The sequence below is a fragment of the Babylonia areolata genome, chromosome 4 (assembly GCF_041734735.1).
Source record: "Babylonia areolata isolate BAREFJ2019XMU chromosome 4, ASM4173473v1, whole genome shotgun sequence".
Lineage (NCBI taxonomy): Eukaryota > Metazoa > Mollusca > Gastropoda > Neogastropoda > Buccinidae > Babylonia > Babylonia areolata.
In genome coordinates, this window is record NC_134879.1 from 7015085 (window position 1) to 7038791 (window position 23707).

The following is a 23707-nucleotide window of genomic DNA, read 5'->3' on the forward strand; positions in this document are numbered from 1 at the left end:
AGCTTGACACTGTGAGGCGAGAGCGCCTGGTAAGAATCAAGTCAACCTGATGCCAGTTCCTGGATAGAATGTCTCCAGGAGACTAGACTCTGTGTTCAAGCTTCATGTTGAAAGACATGTTACACAGAGACCATGATGGCAACAGAGCTCCTGCAGGTGTTACCTATCATCATTCATCCTCCCAATGCTGAACTGACCCAAACAGGAAAGCCAGGAGTTGTGATAGGCACCCACTGTGGCATTAAATCAGGGATTCTTCAAGTGACAGTGCTGAGGTCATTGTATAACTTGTCTTCAGGTTCTGCTGATGAAGTCATCATTCACTTACAGGCACTGATAAGCTGTCTTGTTTCACAGAAGAGTGGAGCTGGAGCTCAGTTCCCTCTGTAAGTGGAATGATAGATCCCTGCAGACAATTTCTGACTACAAATGCCACTCCATGTTCTCCGGTCTCATTTAGCGGTTTCCCTTGCCAGGAGAAAGAGAAGTCCTTCTCCCTGAAGGAGAAGCCCTTCTCCCTCGCAGACCGATCCTGGGAGCTAGTCTCTTGGAGAGAGACTGCAGTCTGCTGATTTCCAGGTCAATGACTGCTGTCTTTTGAGTGGTGTTCATTTTCTGCAGGTCATCAGAGAAACCTGGTGTCATTGTCATGTGCCAAGCTTTAGGGCAGGGGTTTTCTTCTTTGTTTTGCCTAGTGCAGCACAGTCAATGATCTGCTTGTTGGTTTTCACCGTAAACCCCACGCACTTGTGCGGTAAATGAACTGTGGCAAGATAGCACCTTATTGACTGGGATTGCCCAACTTCAGGCAGGCAGTAGCAGCCCAGTAAGGCACAATAACTTCTGTCACTGGAAGCAGCCCCTAGTATCTAGCTCTCACCAATCAAGCAGGAAACTTAAAACTGGTAGACTGCTGCTTCCCCTGTTGTGTTGGTGCTACTTAGTGGAGCTGGAGTGTCCTCTCCAGTGAAAAAAACCTGTGTGGGTGGATACAGTTCAATGGAAAGGCAGAAACTGATACATTTGGTTCCAGCATCATTGCAGAAGTTCAGGTTAGGTCACTGCCATGTGCAGCCTTGAACTCCCTTTGGGGCGCCAGCTCCATATCTTTTTCTACCAAAGTCTTTCCCATGTTTGGGTATGGCCACAAGGCAGCGGAGGTTTGAAATCAGTGCTTTCCTTCACTGAACTACCAGAAAGGTTTCCCAGGCCCATCTGCCCTACATGCAGCAGATAGTACTCGGTTGCATGGTTACCCATAGCAGAGGAGAACCTCTCACCTGACTCACAAGCCAGAAATTACAGAATAAATAAAAACAAGTTCTGGGGATGTTACAGGATCCTCAGTGCCAGTTTTGGGACCAACTTATTTGACCTATAAGATGCCCAGCAAAGAACACTCTGATGTGCTTGCTAACAACTCAGACAAAACTGAATTTTATATGCAAAGATTTATGAACATTGTGAAGATGAACCTGAAAATGTAAGGGACAATGAAAAATAAGTGACAGTGTCTCCATGGAGAGAACTACTGATGTAATTCATCCCGGAAAGAAACATGTAGACATATTCTTTGAATTCTGTAGAAATAAAAAAAGAGTGTCTTTATCCTGTCTTGTTGTTTATTGCTGGGTGGAGCGGATTCAGACTGACAGCGTTGTGTATGAGTTTACATATCACGTGAACAATGAGATGAGTAAATGTGGTGGTGTGACATTACCCACTGATACTTCACTGTGTGAACAGAAAACAGGAAAACATTTCATAATTCATGTGTCACAACATATTCCTTTCAATTCCATCTCTTAACAACCATGCTTTGCTCCAAACTGGTAGAAGTCCAGGTTTCTCATTGCACTCACCTCCCTTCTGGTAAGTAGGGGGCGGCAAGTCATAGGGGAAAGGCAACATGATCTCTTTGCTCTTGATCACTTCCGCTGTGGTCTTGGCCACAGGGAAACTCCCATTAACACCCTGGAAACGAACCAGAAGACTTTGTGTCACAGACTGAAGAAATGGTGGAAACAGCATGAACACACCACATTATTGGAATACATGGAAGTATGATAAGCCCAATACTATGTATTATAAATAAACCAGTTTAACTTAACAAGCAGCCCAAAACAAACAACATAACTCATGGTATCATACACAGCTCAGGATTTTAAAGAGAAATGGACCAAAATTATTCATTCTCATTCAACGCTTATTAAGTGTGAAGACTCACAAAATATTTGGGCAGGAACAGAACACCAATCTCATAGGATCGAATCATGAGCTGGGTCTTCTGCTTCTCCAAGGCTCCCCAGGCTGCCTTGGAGAGGTTGGCACTGCAGTAAAAAAAAAAAAAAAAAAAAAAAAAAAAAAAAGAAAGATAAAAAAAGAAACAAAAAAGATGAGTAAACCTGTGTTCATGGTACAAATAATGATATTTCACAAATAGGTGCATTTCGCATGTAGGTGCTTGCTTTGCTGACTGCATGTAAGACAATTCTGTCATTGAAACAGATTTATCAACAATCACTAAAGATTAAAGCTTCCTTATCCACTGGCAGCACTGTAACGAAGCAGTATTCTTTTGATTGTGGATTCCCCCCCCCCCCCCCCCCCCCAAGATTCTGAAAGACTTCTTCATTTTTCCACTTGTGTAGTGCATGCTGATCGATCGTGGGCTGCAACTCACACGTTCACTTGTATTCATGTACACAAGCAGGCTTTTACCTGCATGACTATTTTTACCTTGCCATGTAGGCAGCCATACTCCATTTTCGGGGGTGTGCATGCTGGGTATGTTATTGTTTCCATAACCCACCGAACGCTGATAAGGATTACGGGATCTTTATCATGCGTATTTGATCTTCTGCTTGTACATACACACGAAGGGGGTTCAGGCACAAGCGCGTCTTCACAAATGTTGACCTGTGAGATCGGAAAAAATCTCCACCCTTTACCCACCCAGTGCCGTTACCGAGATTCAAACCCGGGACCCTTAGATTGAAAGTCCAACGCTTTAACCAGTTGGCTATTGCGCCCATCTGTGCTGATTTTGAAATTAAATGAAATTATGGTGCTTACAGCCTCGCCGACCACTAAGGCCATCTCAAGACTATCGCCGCATTAGTAACTACTACAAGGATAAAAAAACAAACAATTAAAACGAGTCACCACTTCAAACTTTCCACTCCAAAGTTTAAAAAAAAACTTCCATAGTTTAAAACCTTAAAATCTGTAAAGGTGTGTTTAAAGGAACTGTACTATATAAAAGGGACTTATGTACAGAGCGACACCTCCCATCAATCCCTCTTTTTTCTTTTTTGCTGCTGCCTCATTCATCTGCACTGTTTCAGTGGCATTACTCCCACGCCGCTCATTTAGATTCCCCCATACACGGCCACACCCGGGTTCATCCGTCGCAGTTCCAGCGTCGGCAGTCCACAGGGAACCATCGATGTTAGGTCACCAGGAGGCCACACACCAGAGGAGACCCTGCACTGCTGCTGAGTCACTTCGGTGGTGTTCAGTGGTGCCTGTTCTGTTTTAACGTACTTAGGACACCACCTACTAAGCCCCCTACTAACGACAATAATGACAGTCACGGAGCCAGACTGAGTGAGCGTCCCTCCCAGAGTGAAGACCGCCATCACGTCCCTCAAACAACAGCCCCCAATGAATCTGCCGACACTGACGACATTGACAGGACTCACCCCAAGCACGGAAGTGGAGGGGTATCGAAACTGAGGTCACCATGAGAGCAGGGCATGAAAGGCCACAGACTTTGAGACTATTTTGTTTATATTGATGACGATGAAGGAAGAGGATGATGACGATGATGATGACGATGTTGCTATGGAGGTCCAATTTGGTTTGGGACTGCGTGACAAGGCTGTACTCTACGCTTCCTGTCATAATGATATCCCAGCGTTAACCAGGCCTGAGAGATACAGACACTTGCAGTGTTGGTCAGGTAATTAGAGCAACACACCCAAAGACACATCCTTGAAGTGGATGACACTTGACTGTGTGGTCCCAGTCTCCCCATTTAAGCCCACAGCACACTCAACTCTGGGTAGGAGCCGGCCACGGGCCGAAAAACCCACCTCCGCTGGAATTCGAACCCGCGTCCTCCCAGCCGTCAATCCGCGACGCTAACCACTTCACCACGGCAGGCTGGTCCATCAATCCCTCTTGCTTCAGTTGAGTGGGTTTAAAAATGGAGTTAAAACCTGAGAGATAAAAACTTGCCATCTCTTTGCAACGCCAGCACTGAAGGTTTCAAAAAATGACAAAGCAACTGGGGTCCCTGAAGATTAGCATAAAAACCACGATGTTCCAATGAATGATCGCCATTAAAAAGGTTAAAAATGTAACAGCAACCTAATCCATTGCTACCTCCTGCTCCTCTGCTTGCGGTGGATCAAGGTTGGTCAAGACTGCAAATCTGTTTTTCATGTTCACTAAAGTTATGTCCGATTCCCCGACCACGCCGAGATCGTAACCTTCCCCTCCTTGGGGAGGGGGGAGGGGGGAGGGGTGAAGGGGGGGGGGTGTTTCTGGGCACTACCACCAGCCCGAGGGGCAGGCAGATGAGAGGCGGGAGGAGGGGTGGGGGGGACGGGAAGCGGACACCATGCCTCTGCCTGAGGCTTCCCCCCCCCCCTGTGCCCAGCAGCTCCTGAGGAACGCCATTCAAGATGGGAAGGGGTAGATACAGCGCATCCACCCAAGGCCAATGGTTTCACCAAAGTCAGTACATCATCTGTCTGGATCACATTGTCCACCATCCTGGGTCTAACGACTGATGCATAAGATGGACCTGCCTTTGGCAAAGTAGCCTCCACTAGCTTACAGGCTTTGAAGAATAGGAGTTTTTTTTCTCCGTCTTCACCTTCTGGATCTCCTTTTCTTTTTTCCAGGTGGGGCAGTCTTTAGATGAAGACGGGTGGCTGCCTCCGCAGTTCACACAACGGGCTGGACTGACGCATTCGCCCTGGTGTGCCGCCTTTGAACACGTGCCACACACCTCTTCCTCCTTGCAGCGGTCTTGCACATGGCCAAACTTCTGGCACTTGAAGCACCGTAGAGGGGACAGCATGTACAAACTTACTCTCACCTGCAGGTACCCAACTCTTATGTCCTTGGGGATATTCAGGCAGCAGAAGGTGAGGAAGAACATGTTGGTTGGGACTCTGTCTGACCCCTTCCGTACTGTCACCCTGTAGACATCTGTCACTCCCTGCGAGGACAGCTTGCTCTTAATTTCTGCCTCAGACACTCCTCTCAGATCAGGGCATCTGATGACCCCCTTCGAGCAGTTCAGCCCTTTGTGAGGGGAGACCTTCACCACCCGATCCACAAAAGTAACCGCTTTAAGCAGAATCTGTGACTGCCTCTTCAATGTAGTCTCCACCAGAAACGTTCCGTTCCTCAGCCTCTTGATGGATTTCAATGCACCAGCCAAATATTGAAAGCCTTTCTGGATGGCAAAGGGGCTGAGAGCTGACAAGGGCTTGTCAGCATCAGTGCCCTCCACCATAAGCCACGATGGCCAATATCCAGAAGTCTCTCGGACCTCTGAATCTGAGTCAAAGTCGCTCTCTGTTCCTGGTCTCCTCCTCTTCGCAACTTTAGGGGGATGTGATTGGGTTGAAGCCATGGTTTTTTAATCTTTAATTTATCCCTCCCTTACCCACCCACCATGGCGTCCAACTTAGGGGCCAGGGTCAAGGGAACACCAGCTTGACCCTTTCCAGGCTTCAGGAGGGACATACGACCAACATTATAGCTCTAACCTGTTCCCCCACGATCATGCCCAGCTCCCGGGGACAGAGAACTGAGCACTGCAGGGGTTCTCTCAGTTAGCCTCTGAACTACCAGTCTTGACCCAGCCCCTCGTAGGGGTAGCCGATTGACACACACACACGGGCCAGTGTGTGCCGCCTGTCTTAGGAGAGGTCCGAGCCAAAGCGACATGTTGAGAGCAGCGTGCTCTCCCAATCCCCAGGATCTCATTCCCCTCCATCACAGGTCACGCCGCACGGCGAACACGGCAGGCCTGAACAAGGCCGCAAAGAAAAATGAATGTGGAAAAGAAGGCTTGATGGGGAGCTGAAGACAGAAAAGAGGCAGTAAAAAGAAGAAGAGAGAATAGCGAAGGGGACAGTGGGTCACTTTTAGTTTGGGCCTCACTCTTGACCTGTTTGGCACGGGAAGCCCTATCAGGGGCACCTGTACAAAAACCACCACATATTCAGCCTGAACAGCTACAATGGCTATGTAGGCTGTCAATTAAGACCTGTAACTAGACCAGTAAACCCTCAGAAGCACTGATGCCCCTGCCGACATAGCTTGCTCGATCACTGGCCACTAAGCCTCCCGACCACAACAAAGTAGTGACCCCACAGGAGGGACATCCATTCCAAGTAAGCTCAGACTACAAACCACTAGAGGGCATCTACAACAATCCAACCTCCAAGACTTCAGCATTTATATGGAGATGGAATATTCAACTGCAAACACAACTTTGTTCTGCAGTATGAGCCTGAAGCAAACAATCCTGCTGACTTTCTTCATTGGCACCTAGTGAGACTGCTGTTATCACTGCCTGAAGTGTTGGATCATCTTTTTTCCTAAGCCATCTAAACCTTCACCATATTATGTCAGCTTGGTACCAATGGAGCTGTTGCAGCTATATGATGTCTCCTGCGAACTATGTCATCTGACTATCAAATGTGTGCAGCCAGCTGGGAATCAAGGTGTCATATTTTAAGTGACAAAGCCTTCAAGATTCACTTGTGCTTCACGCTTTATCCAGTAAAGGAATCACGAGGAGAAAATTTTTTTTTTTTTTAATTGCTGAAAAGTGCTCTGTATTAAATATGATAGATAAGCTTGGGAGAAAAAAAAAGGGGGGAATGCGAGCAGGATCGAACCACGAATGTTCAGTTCTGATGCAAGTAGACTAATCCCCAAGGCTGCAGCACATCTGACATCAAATAACTAAATTCAAAACTTAAAGCAATGTTGACGTTTTTCTTTTGTGAAGTTTCTGATGTTTTTCTTTGTTGACATCGGAAGCTTGTGCACTCTGTTAATGAGGGTTTTTCTTAAGGGCAGTTATCAATACCACAACGTCAAGAAAACATCACTGGCATTCCAAAAGAAGGAAAACCAAAATGGTTCATCATGAACTGGTGCCCTATTTCTCTTCTTGGCATTGCGTACAAGACTGCTTCTGCATATATTGCTAACTGGGTTAAAAAGGGTGCTGCCATTAATTAAACATGAAAGCCAAAAGGGTTTTTTAAAAGGTTGCTATGTAGGTGAAAATATTCCTTTGCTTCATGATACAGTATTATATGCCTAAAAAGAAAATATTCCTGGGATGTTTCTTCTAACTGACTTTGAAAAGGCATTTGACAGTGTTTCTTGGTCTTTCTTGCAGAAATGTTTAGTTTTTTTTAGGTTTGGGCCAGACATGATCAACTGGATAAAAACATCTTACTCAGATATTACTACATGTATTTCAGTTAATGGCCAGTATTCCCCATGGTTCTTCATAAAAAAAAATGAGGGGTGAAGCAAGGAGACCCTTCTTCACCATACCTGTACCTTATTTGTGCTGAAATTCTGTCAAATATGATTTGTAATAATACCTACATTTGAGGAATCAAAATTAAAGATAAGGAAAATCTTCTGTCTCAATTTGCTGATGACACATCTTTATGTCTAGATGGAAGTGAAAGGTCATTTAATGAAACAGTGTCCATTCTCACTAAATTTTCATCAATATCAGGTTTTAAGATAAATTTCGATAAAAGCCAAGTAATATGGATTGGAAGTAAAAAGAATTGTGGTACTGAATACATGAGAGATAAAAAATATGTCTGGGATCTGGGTACATTTAAAGTTTTGGGAATAAAGTTTTCACTGATACTAGCTTTATTGTAGATATAAATTATGACGATAATCTTTTTGCAATGAAGATAGTCCTGGCTTCAAGGAAAAAACGACAGATAACCCCTTTTGAAAAAATAACAGTAATTAAGACCTTAGTATTCTAAAAAAATTGTAATCTTTTATTTAACTTACCTGATCCACCTGAACAACTTATCACTGCATTAGAAAAAGAATTATTTTCATTTTTATGGAATGGTAAACCAAGTAAAATTAGAAAGTCTGTTGTATGTCAACAATACAGTGGGGATGGTTTAAGAATGATAAATATTAGAGCCCTTCTTGCTTCCATGAAGATAAGCTGGTTGAGAAAACTCATGCCTGAATCTAGTTGGAAAACCCTTACAATTACTATGTATCCAATGTTGACCAATATTGAATCTTTTGGTGCAGTGTATGCAAACGTTATCATATAAAAAACAGATAATCCATTTTGGAAGGATGTTATGAAACATTACAAAAAACTGTCTATGAACTGTTGTCCAGTATCTTTACATGATTTTATGGCAGAATGTATTCATTACAATATGAATATACTAAGAGACAGACAGGTAATTCATGTACAAGAATGGTGTGATCACAAGATTTTTTTTGTTAGGCAGCTAGTCAACAATAATGGTAATTTTATGACATATGATGAATTCTCACTCAGCTTTCCAGGTGTAAGTACGAATTTCCTTGTTTATGAAGGCATCATGAATGCAATACGCAATTACCGCCAAAAGTTAAATGTAATTCTGACTAACAGATACAAACTTATAGACAGTAAAACTTGGTTCTACATTCAGGAGGTAAACACATTTGTGCAAAATGCACTGAATGAAAACAAAAGAACTCCAGCTGCAGTTACAAAGTGGAATAACTTATTTGGCAGTCTCAACTAGAAACAGATTTTTTCTCATTGCCATAAGGTCTCTCCAATGTACAGCTAAGATAGTTTCAAACCAGGCTTTTGCACAGATTACTACCAACTCGAAGATATTTATTTTTGCACAGATTAACTGAATCTACTATTTGTAATTTTTGTGACGGAGATGAGCAGTCAATTGCTCATATGTTTTATGACTGTAATTTTGTTCAAGAGTTTTGGACAGGGTTGCAGAAGATCTTGAAGGAGAGATGCCAGCATTGTGAAAACTTTGAGATAGCTAAGGAACTTGTTTTATTTGGTATAAAAGATAATCTACAGACAGATAAAGTGATGAATCTGGTTCTACTTCTGGCTAAATTCTATATCTACAGATGCAAATTGCAAAATGTTCAGCCAGCCATACAAGCTTTTATTGCTCTCCTGGGAAAAACAGTTCAAGAAGACAGTTTGAGGAATGCAGGCACATCTACCTTCCTATCATTAATTAAATCCCCTTTGTCCACTGGTGCGTGGTGCCTGGTGCGCCAGGCAGAAAGAAAACTTCAAGAAACAGATCAACAATGAAACTGGCCTGTTGGAATGTCCGGACAATGATGCCTGTGCTCTCCCAAGATCTGCAAGACATCAGCGACGCCAGAAAGACGCCTGTCATAAACAGCGAGTTAAAGAGACTAAATGTGGACATTGCCACTCTGCAGGAAACACGGCTGGCTGACTCAGGAACACTAAAGGAGAGGGACTACACCTTCTTCTGGCAACGAAAGAGCTGTGATGCCCCAAGAGAGTTCGGAGTAGGCTTTGCAGTCAGGAACAGCCTGCTGAACATGATGGAACCAGGCAGCGGCGGTTCAGAATGACTCCTGACTCTCTGCCTCAACACCTCCGAAGGCTATGTCACTCTCGTCAGCGCATATGCTCCAACTCTGTCCGCCTCTCCAGACACCAAGGATGAGTTCTATGAAAATCTTGCATCAACCATAAGGAACATCCCCAGGACAGAACAACTTGTTCTCCTGGGCGACTTCAATGCCAGAGTGGGTGCAGACAACGATCCGTGACCCTCCTGTCTTGGTTCTTTTGGAGTGGGGAAAATGAATGAGAACGGACAGCGACTACTTGAGTTTTGTACCTGCCATGAACTGTGCATCGCCAACTCCTCCTTCAAGACGAAGCCCCAACACAGAGTCTCCTGGATGCACCCGCGCTCAAAACATTGGCACCAACTGGATCTGATCCCAGTAAGACAAGCTGCCATCAAAAACCTCCACACTCGCTCTTACCACAGTGCAGACTGCGACACAGACCACTCTCTGGTATATGCTGCAAGATCAGACTGCAACCAAAGAAGTTCCACTGCTCAAAGAAACAAGGGAACTCTCACATTGACGTCAGCAAGATGTCTCAGCCAGACCTTGTAGGACAGTTTGCAGAGGCCTTTGAGAGAGAATTTGATGCATTGCAGCCCAGAGACTGCCACAGAAAGATGGGAAATGCTACGAGACACCATGCACCGCATTGCTATGGCCACCTTTAGGAAGAAATCTGCGAAGTCCCACGACTGGTTTGAGGCCAAATCATCAGAGATGACTCCCAGTATTGAGGCCAAGCGTGCTGCACTCACTGAGTACAAACAGTCACCCAGTGAGAAGAACCCGCAAATCCTCAGGGCCGCCAGGAGTAAGGTTCAGCTTAACACCAGGCAATGTGCAAACGAGTACTGGACAGAGCTCAGCGAAGAGATACAGAATGCTGCTGAAAGAGGCAACATCCGAGGGATGTATGATGGTATCAAGAAGGCACTGGGACCAACACAGAACAAGACAGCCCCCCTCAAATCCTCCACTGGGGAAGTAATCAACGATCCTAGCCAGCGGATGGAGAGATGGGCGGAACACTACTCCGACCTCTACTCCACAGAAAACATGGTGTCCAACTCAACCTTCGATGCCATCAAGTGCATGCTGGTCATGGAAGAACTTGACACAGAGCCAACTGAAATCGAACTCAGCAAGGCCATTAACAGCCTGACATCAGGCAAAGCACCTGGCAGTGACGGAATTCACCCAGACCTCACTGTTTACACTGTAAGACTACTCTCCACACAGTCCTCTGTCAGTGCTGGAATGAGGGAGCTGTACCGCAGAACATGAGGGACGCCAAGATCATCACCCTGTACAAAAACATGGGTGAAAGGAGCGACTGCAACAACTACAGAGGCATCTCGCATCTCAGCATTGTAGGCAAAGTCTACGCTCAGGTCCTCCTAATTCACCTGCAGAAACTGGCTGAACGCACTTATCTGAAATCACAGTGCGGTTTCTGAGCAGAGAGATCTGCGGTGGACTTTTTTTTTTTCTTTTTTTTTTTTTTTGACTTTCCCTTGTACACAAGGTTATATTTGACATTTCACGACATCAGTGTGATTCAACATTCACATAACAAAACATTTGGTCCATCAATGATCATCAAAAAAAATCAATCATTAATTTGTTGAAATACAAGGGTTATTTTTCAATATGATAATACTTATAATAGTAATAATAAGATGAAGAACAATAACAAATAATAAAGAACAAGATAAACAAAATACCAAATGTCACATCATGGCATGTATTCATGTTGACATAGCTTCAAGGAGCACCAGTTGTTTTGTTGTTGTTGTTGTTGTTTTTGTTGTTTTTGTTGTTATTTTTTATAAAGTGTTATTAAAGGATTAATATAATTATGTTATCCATTACCTGTGGCAGCTTACTTCTTTTATCAAAATTAATGTACAAACATATCAAATTTTGCAGTATATTCATTTCTGATATTGTTAAAAATTCTATCAAACATGCTTCATTCATATACTGTATTATGATGACAGTTTTCATTTTACTCAATGTTCTATTACCAACACAGAGTATGGTAGCCATTTTTTAACAAAATCACAGTAATTCATTTCCACTGTGTGTACATGCTTTTCTAACTTGTATCTATACTTGAGGTCAAGCAAGAATGCTTGCAGAGCTGGTTTTATTTGATTGATTCTACTCCTGTGTATATAAAATTTGCCCATAATAACATTAAATCTAAAGTATCATCCATTGTATTTTTATCATCAGTTCCAAACAATGCCAATTCAAAGTTCAATGACAGTCGTTCACAGTTTTCACATTTCTCTCAATAACTTATTAAAGTCCTGCCAAAAGGTTTGCGAAACTGGACAAAACCATAAATAATGTCGCACTGTGTCTTTTTCAATATAACAGAAATTACATTTGTCATCGTCAACTACACCCATATTTTTTAGGACAATATTTGATACTAAAATTCCATGGCATATTCTAAGCTGAAACCATTTCATCTTTATTTCTTTGATTCTACTGATCTTTTTCAATGTTTTCTTCCAGTCAATCTGAGTACCTTACCTATTTTCCCATTTCATAAAGGCTTTCATATCAAAAATTTCGTTTTTCTCCAAGATTCTATCGTAATAAATCCGTGTTCCCTTTTTTACCCCACAAATGGTTTCTAACGCCTGACTATTTTCATTGTTGTGATGATTCTCTAATACCATATTTCTTTTTCTGGTGTATTCTTTGATTGATTGAATGCAACTAAGGTAATTAAGGTAATTCGTTCTTATTCCCCACTTCTTAAAAAAGTCTTCCTGCCTTAAAAACTGGCAGTTTTCATCCAGAATATCACGCACAAAAAATGCATTTTTTGCTGTCCAGTTCTTAAAATGAAAAGGATTGTTGTCGATTCTAAATTTAGCATTGAAAAAGATGGGTTCAGCTAATAACTCTTTACTGTTATCTAGTTCAGTGTGTGTGTTGAAATTGTCATAAGCTTTCATAATGTCTTTCCAAAAGTTATTATAATTATCTTTTAAGAACCTCTTTGAGCCATAACAGTTTAACCTAGCTATTTCCGGGCAAGTAGTTTGTAATATTCTTTTCCATTTGAAATGTCCTACATAGAGTTTCCTTACCCAGGACAGTTTCAGTGCTTGTATAAATGCGTGTATGTTTGTTTGGTAATCCAATGCCCCCATTTTCAATACTGTGAACTGAGTGTATTCGTTTTATTTTGTCCAGCTTCTTGTCCCATACAAATTCAAAACACATATTCTGAAGTTTTTTAATTTCACTGTCTGGTGGGTTTGGTAACAACATCCACAGGTACACTAGTTTAGACAGTATGAGGGATTTTAATATAGCTACCCTTTCTAGTGGTGTACACAATCGTTTAGACCAAATCTTGAATAAATTTCTAACTTCCATTAGTTTGTCTTCTACGTTAAATTCTGTCAAGTGTGATAGATCATTCATAAACCAAATGCCAAGGATTTCAAATTTCTTAGGATTTCAAATTTCTTAGGATTCCAATTCATACGTTTTTCTGTTAAATACTTTACATTTGAATTCTTATTTCTACCTAACCATACATTAACTGTTTTTTCAATATTTAATTTTAAACCTGAAATTTCTTCAAAAGAATTTAATGTATCAAAAAACTTATTGTAAGATTTTCTATCTCCGTCAAGCGTGAATGAAGTGTCATCTGCAAACTGGCTTATTTTGAATTCTATGTCCGAAATCTGTATCCCTTTAATTTCTTCATCTTCCCTAATTTTACACGCTAGTATCTCTGCACACAATACAAATAAATAGGGTGATAGTGGATCCCCTTGTCTACACCCTCTGCCTATGGGGAAGCTCTGAGACCTTTTTCCGTTAACTATCACATAGGCTTTGATATTATTATAAAAGGTATGTATCCATTGACTAATATCCTTTCCAAAACCAAACGCTTTCAGAACATTTTGAATATAATTCCAACTGACAGAGTCAAAGGCTTTCTCAAAGTCTATGGAGACTAAATGACCAGGCAGATTTCTTTTTTCTAGGTAGTTTATCATGTCGTACAATGTTTGTATGTTGTCTCCTATGTACCGTCCTGCTATAAACCCTGTCTGGTCCTCATGAATAAGTTTTGGCAATACTGTTTTCATCCGGTTTGCAATACAAGTTGACCCAATTTTATAAGTGACATTAAGGAGAGAAACTGGTTGCCAGTTTGTTAAATATTCCCTAGGTTTATCTCCCTTCGGTAAACATATTACAAGTCCTTCTTTTTGTGTGATAGACATTTCCCCTTTAGTAAAGCCCTCATTTAGTGATCGAATTATAAAATCTCCTAGCTGTCTCCAAAAGAACTTAAAAAAATTAACAGTCATTCCGTCAGTTCCTGGGCTTTTGTCGTTTTGCATGTTTTTTAATGCTGGTGAAGCTTCTTCTTTACTTATCAGTCCCTCTAATTCGTCAGATTCGTCTTTATTCAATGTTGGTACTTTTGTGTAAAGATCAATATCTATCATTCTACAATTTCTTTTTTTATAAAGTTCTTCGTAAAACGTCTTTGTTTCTTCTAACATTTCTTCTCTATCCGATAATACTCTACCGTCTTCTGTCACCAGTTTCAACATCTGTTTGCTTTCAAAGTGCCTTTTCTCCAAAGAACAAAAATATTTATCTATTTTTTCCCCTTGAGATGCCCATCTTTTTTCTTAGACCTTAAAATTATTCCTTCCATTTTTGTTTTTCCTAAATTCAGCTAGATGTAATTTTTTCTCATTCAACAGTATTAGATCACCTTCGTTTAAGGGTGACTTTCTCTCTAAATTTTGTATTTCGTTTTCTAATTTTTGTTCATGCTGTTTTGATTCCCTTGTCCTATGTATGCTATATGTAACTGACTTTGCTCTGATTTCCATAAGCGTATCTAAAAACAGTTGGTCTGATATCATGAACTGAATATCGTCATTAGGTATCTGGTTCAGGTTATCTCTTGCATATGGAAATACTGCATATTGACCTTTTATTTCTTCAATAGTATCATTTATAAGTTTTACGTATGCATGATCTTTGAGTAATGAAGAGTTAAATTTCCACAAGGTTTTAATTTTCTCTTCAGTCTTAATGGTGAGTTCAGTCAATATCAAGGAATGGTCACTTCTATATCTGCACTGCTAACATAAGTAATCAATGTATCTGAGACTAAAAAGAAATCAAGTCTACTTTGCTGAAATGGGTTTGTTCTCCTCCAACTATATCGGAGAACTTCTGGATTTAGCTCTCTCCAAACATCTACCAGTTCTAAATGGGAAATCATTTCAAATACTACTTCTCTAGCTTTGGCATTGTTAATGTGTTCATAATTATAATAATCGAGACTTGGATATAATACAAGGTTCCAATCTCCTGCAATGATCACATCCAAGACATCTAACGCTACAATCTTTTCTTTAATTTCTTCGAAAAAATCAGGTTCGTCTTTGTTTGGACCATAAATATTTACAAGCACTATATGTCTACCCATTGTATTTAACACCAATATAATGTAGTTTCTTTTTTTATCCCTTATTATCTTTTTAACTTTGAAATCAAAATTATTGTTCAATAATATAGCCACTCCTCTCGATCTACTGTTATTTGAAGAAAATACACATTCATAACCCCATTCAGTTCTAATGTGTTGCTCTAATGTCTTAGTGAAGTGGGTATCCTGTAAGAAATACACTGAACAGTTTTTCTGTCTTAAATGTTGAAATACATCTCTTCTTTTTTGGAAATTACCTAGACCTTGGCAGTTGAGAGATGATATTGTAAAGCTACACATTACTAGTTTGCTTGTCTGGTATAAAACTAATGCTCCTTATTTTCATTGTGTATTTTTCAGACATGCCGTGTTTATCTTTGTCATGACATAAAGCGTAAGTTTGACAAAAATGAATATGATCAAAAATAAAGTGTGAAATGTACGTAACTTGAAAAAATAAAAATAAAACATATTGAAAGTGACAAAACATTCTTCTGCGGATGGGTTTCGCTGGGCATTTAGCACATGAAAACACAAGTACTGTCATGGATTAGTAACATATACATGTATAAATCAGTTCACCGATACACGGTTACTTACGCAAACATGTAGAAGTCATAGACCACATGAACTGAAGTAACCCCATGTAACCTTCTCTGGGGACATAAATATTGCAGGAGGAAGAAAAAACAACACACACACTAAAAACAACACACACAAAGTAGCAATACAGCTTCCATTTCTTTTTTCAATTATATACCAAAAAAGACAACACCAAAAAGCAAACCAAAAAGGAAAATGTGGTCTTCGCATAGATTTCAACCAAGGGCCACAACCCTCCACAACCTTCCGCACCGGCATTGTACTGCGCCCACTCCCTCCCCCTCCCCTTTATGCCCCCTTCCCCCTCCCCGCCCCCCAGAGAACAGCAGGGGGAAATATCATGCTTGTGCAGGAAAACAAAACAAAACAAAACACACACACACTCACACAAAAATATGTACTACGTGACCAGATGAAAACATCTGAGCTGATTTCATAACACCAACCTGTACTCCATGTACTCGTCCATCCAAACCTCATGTCCTTAGATTTTACGTTATCGGCGGTGGACTTGATCTTCTCCCTTCGCCAAATCCAGAAGTGCAGAGAGCAGAAGATGCCCCTGTATGTCACATTCATTGACCTCACCAAGGCCTTTGACCTTGTCAGCAGAGACGGCCTTTTCAGGGCTCTTCGAAAAATCGGCTGCCCCCCCCCAAACTGCACAGCTTGATTGAGTCCTTCCACTCCAACATGAAAGGGACAGTGCAGTTTAATGGTAACCTCTCCAAGCCCTTCGACATATGATGTGGTGTCAAACAAGGCTGTGTCCTCGCCCCCACCCTATTTGGAATCTTCTTTGCTCTTCTCCTGAGGCATGCGTTCAGCACAGCGCAAGAAGGGATCTACCTGCGGACCAGATCAGATGGCAGGCTCTTCTATCTCGCCCGCCTCAGAGCAAGGACAAAAGTCTGCGAAGCCCTCATCAGAGACATGCTCTTTGCTGACGCCGCCACAGTTGTGACCCACACCCAGCGGGACCTGCGGTCACTAATGGACCGCTTCTCCCAGGCCTGCAAAGATTTTGGTCTGACCATCAGTCTCAAGAAGACAAATGTCCTAGGCCAAGACACGCCATCTCCACCAGCCATCACCACTGATGACTATGAGCTTAAAGTCATCCATCAATTCACTTACCTTGGGTCCACCATCACTGACAACCTCTCCCTTGACACCGAGATCAACAAGAGGATCGGGAAGGCAGCCACAACACTAGCCCACCTCACACAAAGAGTGTGGACAAATCCCAAGCTGACCACGAAGACAAAGATGGCTGTATACAATGCCTGTGTCCTCAGCACCTTGCTGTATGACAGTGAGGCATGGACAACACATGCTCGTCAGGAGAAAAGGCTCAATACCTTCCACCTGAGAAGCCTACGGCACATACTCGGCATCCCCTGGCAAGACAAGGTGACAAACACCAAAGTCCTGACTCACTCTGTATACCATGTATAGAAGCATTGGCCGCCCACAGCTGAGATACAAAGACGTCTGCAAACGTGACATGAAGGCGCTTGAGATCTTTTTTGTGTATATAACCATTTTTGTGTAAATAACCATTAACCAACTAGCCCAAGATGTCCAGATCAGTGCAGGGTCTGTGGAAAACATTATCCATTTCCATGTGCACATGCAGTTGCCTGCAAGATTGATTCCCCGTGTCATCCCACCATTTTGCGCAATCCCACAATTTCTCTCACTTTGGGATTGCGAGGAAGTGTGCTTGTTCCCCTCCCATGATTTCTCACACACTGTGAGAAATTTATTTTTATCAAATATATTTCCTTCATTATCGGAGTTGATTTCTTGTCTTTTCCCAATGCAAATATAAGAGAAAAACAAGAGAGAGGAAAAGAAAAGAAAGAGAGGGGGACGATGACAATGACAATAATAATAATGACAGTGGCATTAGTGAAGACATCAACAGCAATGACACTGAAACACATCTATTTATTGTATTTCACACAAGATGGATCACTGCAATGCATCGACCTAAACTTCAACATCAGAATCAATAACAAACAAGTACAAAGAAATTAAGGCAATGTGTATAACTCTACCAGAAATATAACATCATATAACAGAATATGATATAATATATTATAACATACTACAATATTCTTCTTCTTCTTTGTTTGTGGGCTGCAACTCCCACGTCCACTCGTAAGTACATGAGAAGGCTTTTACGTGTATGACCATTTTTACCCTGCCATGCAGGCAGCCATACTCCATTTTCAGGGATGTGCATGCTGTGTATGTTCTTGTTTCTATAACCCACTGAAAACTGACATGGCTTACAGGATTTTTTAATGAGCATATTTGATCTGCTTGCAGATACACATGGAGGGGGTTCAGGCACAAGCAGGTCTGCAAGTATGTTGACCTGGGAGATTGGAAAAATCTCCACCCTTTACCCACCAGACGCCGTTACCAAGAACTCAGGACCCTCAGATTGAAAGTCCAACGCTTTAACCACTTGGCTATTACGCCCGTTTAATATAAGACTTGAACCAAAGAGGAAAGAACATTCACTACAGGTTCTTGTATTGACACTAGGAAGTTTCAGAAGGTAACAGTCAAAGGAAAGAGCAGAGAGTTCTTGAGGGAAGTAAGCACTGATAAGGTCAGAAAGATAGGTAGGTCCTGTGGAGTTGAAAGCATAACAGCAGAGACAAGCAAATGTGTTTAATTCTCACTTCAATAGGGAGCCAGTGTAGAGTATTGAGGTGGGGAGAAAAGTGATCTGTACATGGGATTCTGACAGTCACACAGGCAGCATTCGCTGAAGAAGATTACATAGAAAGCCTGTGAGAAGAGAATTGCAGTAGTTGATTCGTGACAGCACACAAGCAGAAATAAGAGTGTTTGTAGTTTCAACAGAAAGGTACTGACAGATGGTGTTAATTTTTAATGAGCATCCCTCATAGGGGAGCTGTGCAAACCTTGTAACAAGGAACCATGCAGCCTGGGAGAAATCAGGAGAAACACGTGTGTACGTCTTGATGTGTGGGATGGCTTCAGTTCTCCCCCTTCCCTCACTGCCCCATTTCCTGAAATGAAATAAAATGCACACACTATAAGATCTATATGTGCTCTCAAGCAAGCATTGGCAAAACTGGCAAACAGAACTTAACTTATTGTAAGCTACTAGAATTAGTCCAAAAGTTTAAAAGATTACAATCTCAGCCAGTTCAGTGCCAGATAATTTTGTGAAAATAAAAAAGTGATCTCCCCTTGCCAGGGAATTTTGAGGATTCACGGGTAATATATATATTTTTTTTTAATATAGGAGATACAGAATGAAAGTAAACATTTTTTTGTGAAGGAAAATCAATGTGAATTTTAAATTTGGGCTTTTTTCCTATTTATTTTGAATCTAGATAACTATTCAGGCATTTCAAAGAGAAGATGATAATTCTTATACATTAAATTTCTATTTCCACCTCCACAGAATGACACAAAAAGAGAAAACAATCAAAATGCAGCTGGAAATAACATGCTTATAGTTTCATTATGCCTGTAAAATAAAATAAAACAGCTTGTAAGCTCATGATAACAATCACAACACTTCTAGCCATGGAACTGAATAACTGTCCCAGCAACAACAAACGCGGGTTTGATCAAGATTATAAGTCAATAATGTTCTCAGAGAGTGAGCCATCAAGTTTTTCTTACAATAAGAGCATCCTACTTTACAGGAGAGAGCGCTTTGATGATATTCCCTTCCTTCTGGTTGTAAATGATCCGGCAAAATGTCTGCTATGCATCCAGTCTGCCTCCTTCATAAACAATTCAGTCAACTGATCAGTGACAACAAGCTTGAAAAAGGAAAAACCATGTGAATCACGTCTATCATCTGTCAACTCTTAGATTCAAGAAAATCATGGATTACTGGCTGTTGCCATTCCCGGCAGTTGATCACTGTGAAAAGATAGTTCAGTGGCAGGTAGGTGCCACACCCCCTAACCTGCCTTCTGTCTGGCCTTCAACCTATTGTCTTACACAACTCCTCTATCTCTCCTTCCCCTCTTCTCAAATTAAATGAAAGTGCCGTTGCACTCACTAAAAAATGATGTCTGATTGGATAGATGGACTGAACAAAGAGTTGGATGTTCTTGTCAGTTTCATGACTGTTGTTGTCACCTTCCAATTCAAATGTATCATAAGACAGGAAAGATCCATCTCTCATGATTACACTCATGGGGCACATGAAATAAACTCCTTGCCTTGCCTTGCTTACATAAACATCAGCACAGCTTCCAAACCTGTGCAAATCCGCTGACAGGGACCACTTTCTTCACTTGGTGAAGTGTCCAGTGCCTTTTTGGCATGTGAGGCAAAGCCTCTTTACAGGCATGCTCTGAGTGGCCAGTTACCATATCATTATTAAGAAAAAAGGGGTCTTCCACCTATGACGATTGCTCACTTAAATAGTATGTTATCTTCTTTTTCTTCTTCGTGCATGGGCTGCAACTCCAACATTCACTTGAATATACACAAGTGGGCTTTTACATGTATAACCGTTTTTAACCTGCCACGTAGGCAGCCAAACTCCGTTTTCAAGGGTAGTATGTTTAAAATTCTGACAAATTAAACTAACCATTCAGAGTCTGTTTATGTTCATTGTACCTAACTCCGATGAAGGAAAAATTGTAATACATGCAGGGCGTCAGTGGACATCTTATAGGCACTATAGCAACACACTGCAGGACATCAGCTGATGTCTCATAAGCATTCAACTGGTCGACAACATTTTTATTAACTACAATGCATTCCTTCCATATTCAGTATGAACAACTCTTAACCAACTGATAACCAAGAATTTTTGTGTGTGAAATCCTACAAACTTTTTTGTGAATTTCTCAACACTAATATTCTAGAGAAATAGAAATGAAATGAAATGAAATTATGGTGCTTAGAGCCTCGCCGACCACTAAGGCCATCTCAAGGCTATCGCCGCGTCAATAACTACTACAAGGATAAAAAAAACAACCAATTAAAACGAGTCACCACTTCAAACTTTCCAAAGTTAAAAAAAAAACTTCCATAGTTTAAAACCTTCAAATCTGGTTAAAAAGGTTCACTTCTTTTAAGAAGTCCATCAGCGCCCACGGAGGGACATCACGAAACAAAGTCTTCAAAGAAACCGCCGTGTAATGTCTGCGTCTAATGTCATGCAGATCCCAACAGTCAAGGAGCACGTGTTTCACGGTGAGAGGCTCGTCACAGGGAATGCATCGAGGGGCCTCCTCCCCCTTCAACAAGTAAGAATGAGTAAAAAAAGTGTGCCCCGTACGCAGTCTGCACAGCACAGACTCCTCCTTTCTGTTCTTCACCCCCGAAGGGAGGGTCTCTTTTAGGTCCGGATGGATCTGGAAGAGCTTGTTGTCCGTCTGGGTGTTCCACTCCTCTTGCCAAAGATCCTTAACGTAAGTGTTTACCTTCCGCTTCATGTCTGTATAGGGTACCAATGATCTGGACAATTCTTTCTTTACAGCGTTCCTGGCCAGCAGGTCCGCCCTTTCGTTACCACGAATGCCAACATGTCCAGGAACCCAGGCCAACACAACCTCGTATCCTTTCTTCGTTGCGAGAGTAAAAGCTTCATAAAATTCCAGCAGTTTGGGATGAGTGATATTCCTGCAGGCGATCGCCTCCAGGGCTGACAAGGAGTCGGAAAAGATCATGAATCTCTTCTGTTTCGAAGAGAGAACCATTTTTAACCCCAGAACCAGTGCGGTCAGTTCCGCAGTGTACACTGAGCTGTCAGACAGGATGTGTTCCATTGAGGGCCTGTCAGGAAAGGCGGGACAGAATGCAGATGCAGCGACTCCGTCCTCTGACTTGGAACCGTCAGTGAAGATGCTTTGAAAAGTGGGGAATTGGCGGCACAGTTCCGAAAAGTAAGTTCTGTAGGCCAGAGAACTGGTGGTGTCTTTTCGGTATGAGGCCAGATCGAATCGGACCTCAGGTGTTGTAAAGGTCCACGGGGGGCTGTCAGGGAACTTAGAGAAATCGGAGATGCCACCGACATCCAGATCGGCATTTTCCAAGTGCGGCTGAATGCGGAGTCCGAGAGGAGGTATGCAGTTTGGGTTGTCTGTAAATTTCTTATCGAAAGGGTTGTTGAATACAGCGTCGTAAGCAGGGTTTGTAGGTTCAGAAAACAATTTCAAATAATAATTCAGGGTCAGCTTCAATCTGCGGTTGGAGAGAGGCGGTTCCCCCGCCTCTGCGTACAGGCTGTGCACAGGGGTGGTGCGGAAAGCACCTAAGCTGAGACGGAGCCCTTGGTGGTGTACAGGGTCCAACAGTTTCAGATAGGACGGTCTGGCCGAGCCATATACAACACTTCCATAATCCAGTTTGGACCGGACCAGGGCTCTGTAGAGGTGCAAGAGAGTTCTCTTATCAGCACCCCAGTTCGTGTGTGCCACAACTCGGATGATGTTCAGGGCTTTTAGGCAAGATATTTTCAGCTGTTTAATATGGCTGAGGAAGTTCAGCTTCTGATCAAAGACGACCCCTAAAAATCTGGCTTCCTTGACCGCCGGGATGGTGGATGTTCCCAGACGGATTTCAGGGTCCGGATAGAACTGGCGAAAATTATGAAAATGGATGCATTCAGTTTTGGAGGATGAAAATGTGAAGCCATTCTCCTCTGCCCAACACTGGATTTTGTTGACGCAGAGCTGAAGCCGTCGCTGGATGCTGGCGTACGTGCTGCCGGTTGCATATAAGGCAAAATCATCCACGAACAGCGAGCTGTCCGATCCTTTCTGAACGGATTGAACGATGTCATTAATTTTGATGCTGAAAAGAGCCGGCGACAGGATGCTCCCTTGCGGGACACCCAGCTCCTGCTCGTGAATGTCGGACAGGGTGGTGCTGATTCTCACCTGGAATTGTCTGTCTTGTAAAAAATTGTGGATGAACTGAGGCAGGTGTCCTCGGAAGCCGAGCTTGTGCAAGTCCGAGAGAATACCAAACTTCCACGTGGTATCGTAAGCTTTCTCCAAGTCAAAAAATATGGCCACCACATGTTGTTTGTTCACGAAAGCATTTCTTACAGTGGTTTCCAGACGAACCAGATGGTCAACGGTAGAGCGATGCTTGCGGAAACCACACTGTTCTTTCGCCAGAAGGCCGTCGGTCTCTAGTTTCCACATCAGTCTACCGTTGACCATCTTCTCCATCAGTTTGCAGATGCAGCTGGTCAGTGCAATTGGGTGGTAGTTGGAGGGGTTCGAGGGGTCTTTTCCCGGTTTCGGCAGCGGGATTATGAGGGCTTTCCGCCAGGAGGGTGGAAAGGAGCCTGTGACCCAGATGTGGTTATAAACTTTAAGCAGGGTGTCCAGACAGGTTTGGGGAAGGTGCTTTAGGAGTTTATAATGGACCTCGTCCATTCCTGGACAGGAATCCGTACAGATCTGAAGGGCAGATTTAAGTTCGTTCATTGTGAAAGGAAGGTTGTAATTCTCTGTGTTGTCGGAAAAGAAGTTACATGGTGTTTTTTCTGACAGGTTTTTGGTTTTAAGAAACCGAGCAGATTTGTTAGCAGATCTCGAGTTCTGTTCTATTGTGGAGGCAAGCAAATTGGCAACTGCTTTCTTCTCTGTGACCAGAGCATCTGAAAGTTTAAGATGGTGAAAGGTCGGGCATACGTTTTTGCCCTTAATTCTTTTTAAAACCCTCCACACTTTCTTCTTGGGTGTGTTGGAGGTTAAGGAAGAGCAAAAATCTCTCCATGACTTCCTCTGGCTCTTTTTAAAAACATACCTGGCTTTCGCCCTCAGCTGTTGATGGGTTCGAACGCTATCGGTCTCCGGTCTCCGAAAGACGCGTCGCTGCGCTCTCTTCCGAGACTTGCAGGGCCTCCCGACATTCCGCGTTGAACCAGGGCATTCTAGG

The 23707-nt window shown here is 42.3% G+C and overlaps 1 protein-coding gene across 4 annotated transcripts in view; it reads right to left on the reverse strand.

The window, feature by feature from the left end:
* Positions 1–23707, reverse strand: part of LOC143280811 (tyrosyl-DNA phosphodiesterase 1-like) — a 142007-nt gene that overhangs the window by 17658 nt on the left and 100642 nt on the right. For all 4 annotated transcript variants that reach the window (XM_076585507.1, XM_076585504.1, XM_076585506.1 and 1 more), the window contains 3 exons: positions 18739–18846; positions 2228–2330; positions 1863–1974 (listed from right to left, as the gene is read on the reverse strand). In XM_076585507.1, coding sequence (XP_076441622.1) covers positions 1863–1974; positions 2228–2330; positions 18739–18846 — 323 coding nt within the window. The remainder of the gene's footprint in view (positions 1–1862; positions 1975–2227; positions 2331–18738; positions 18847–23707) is intronic.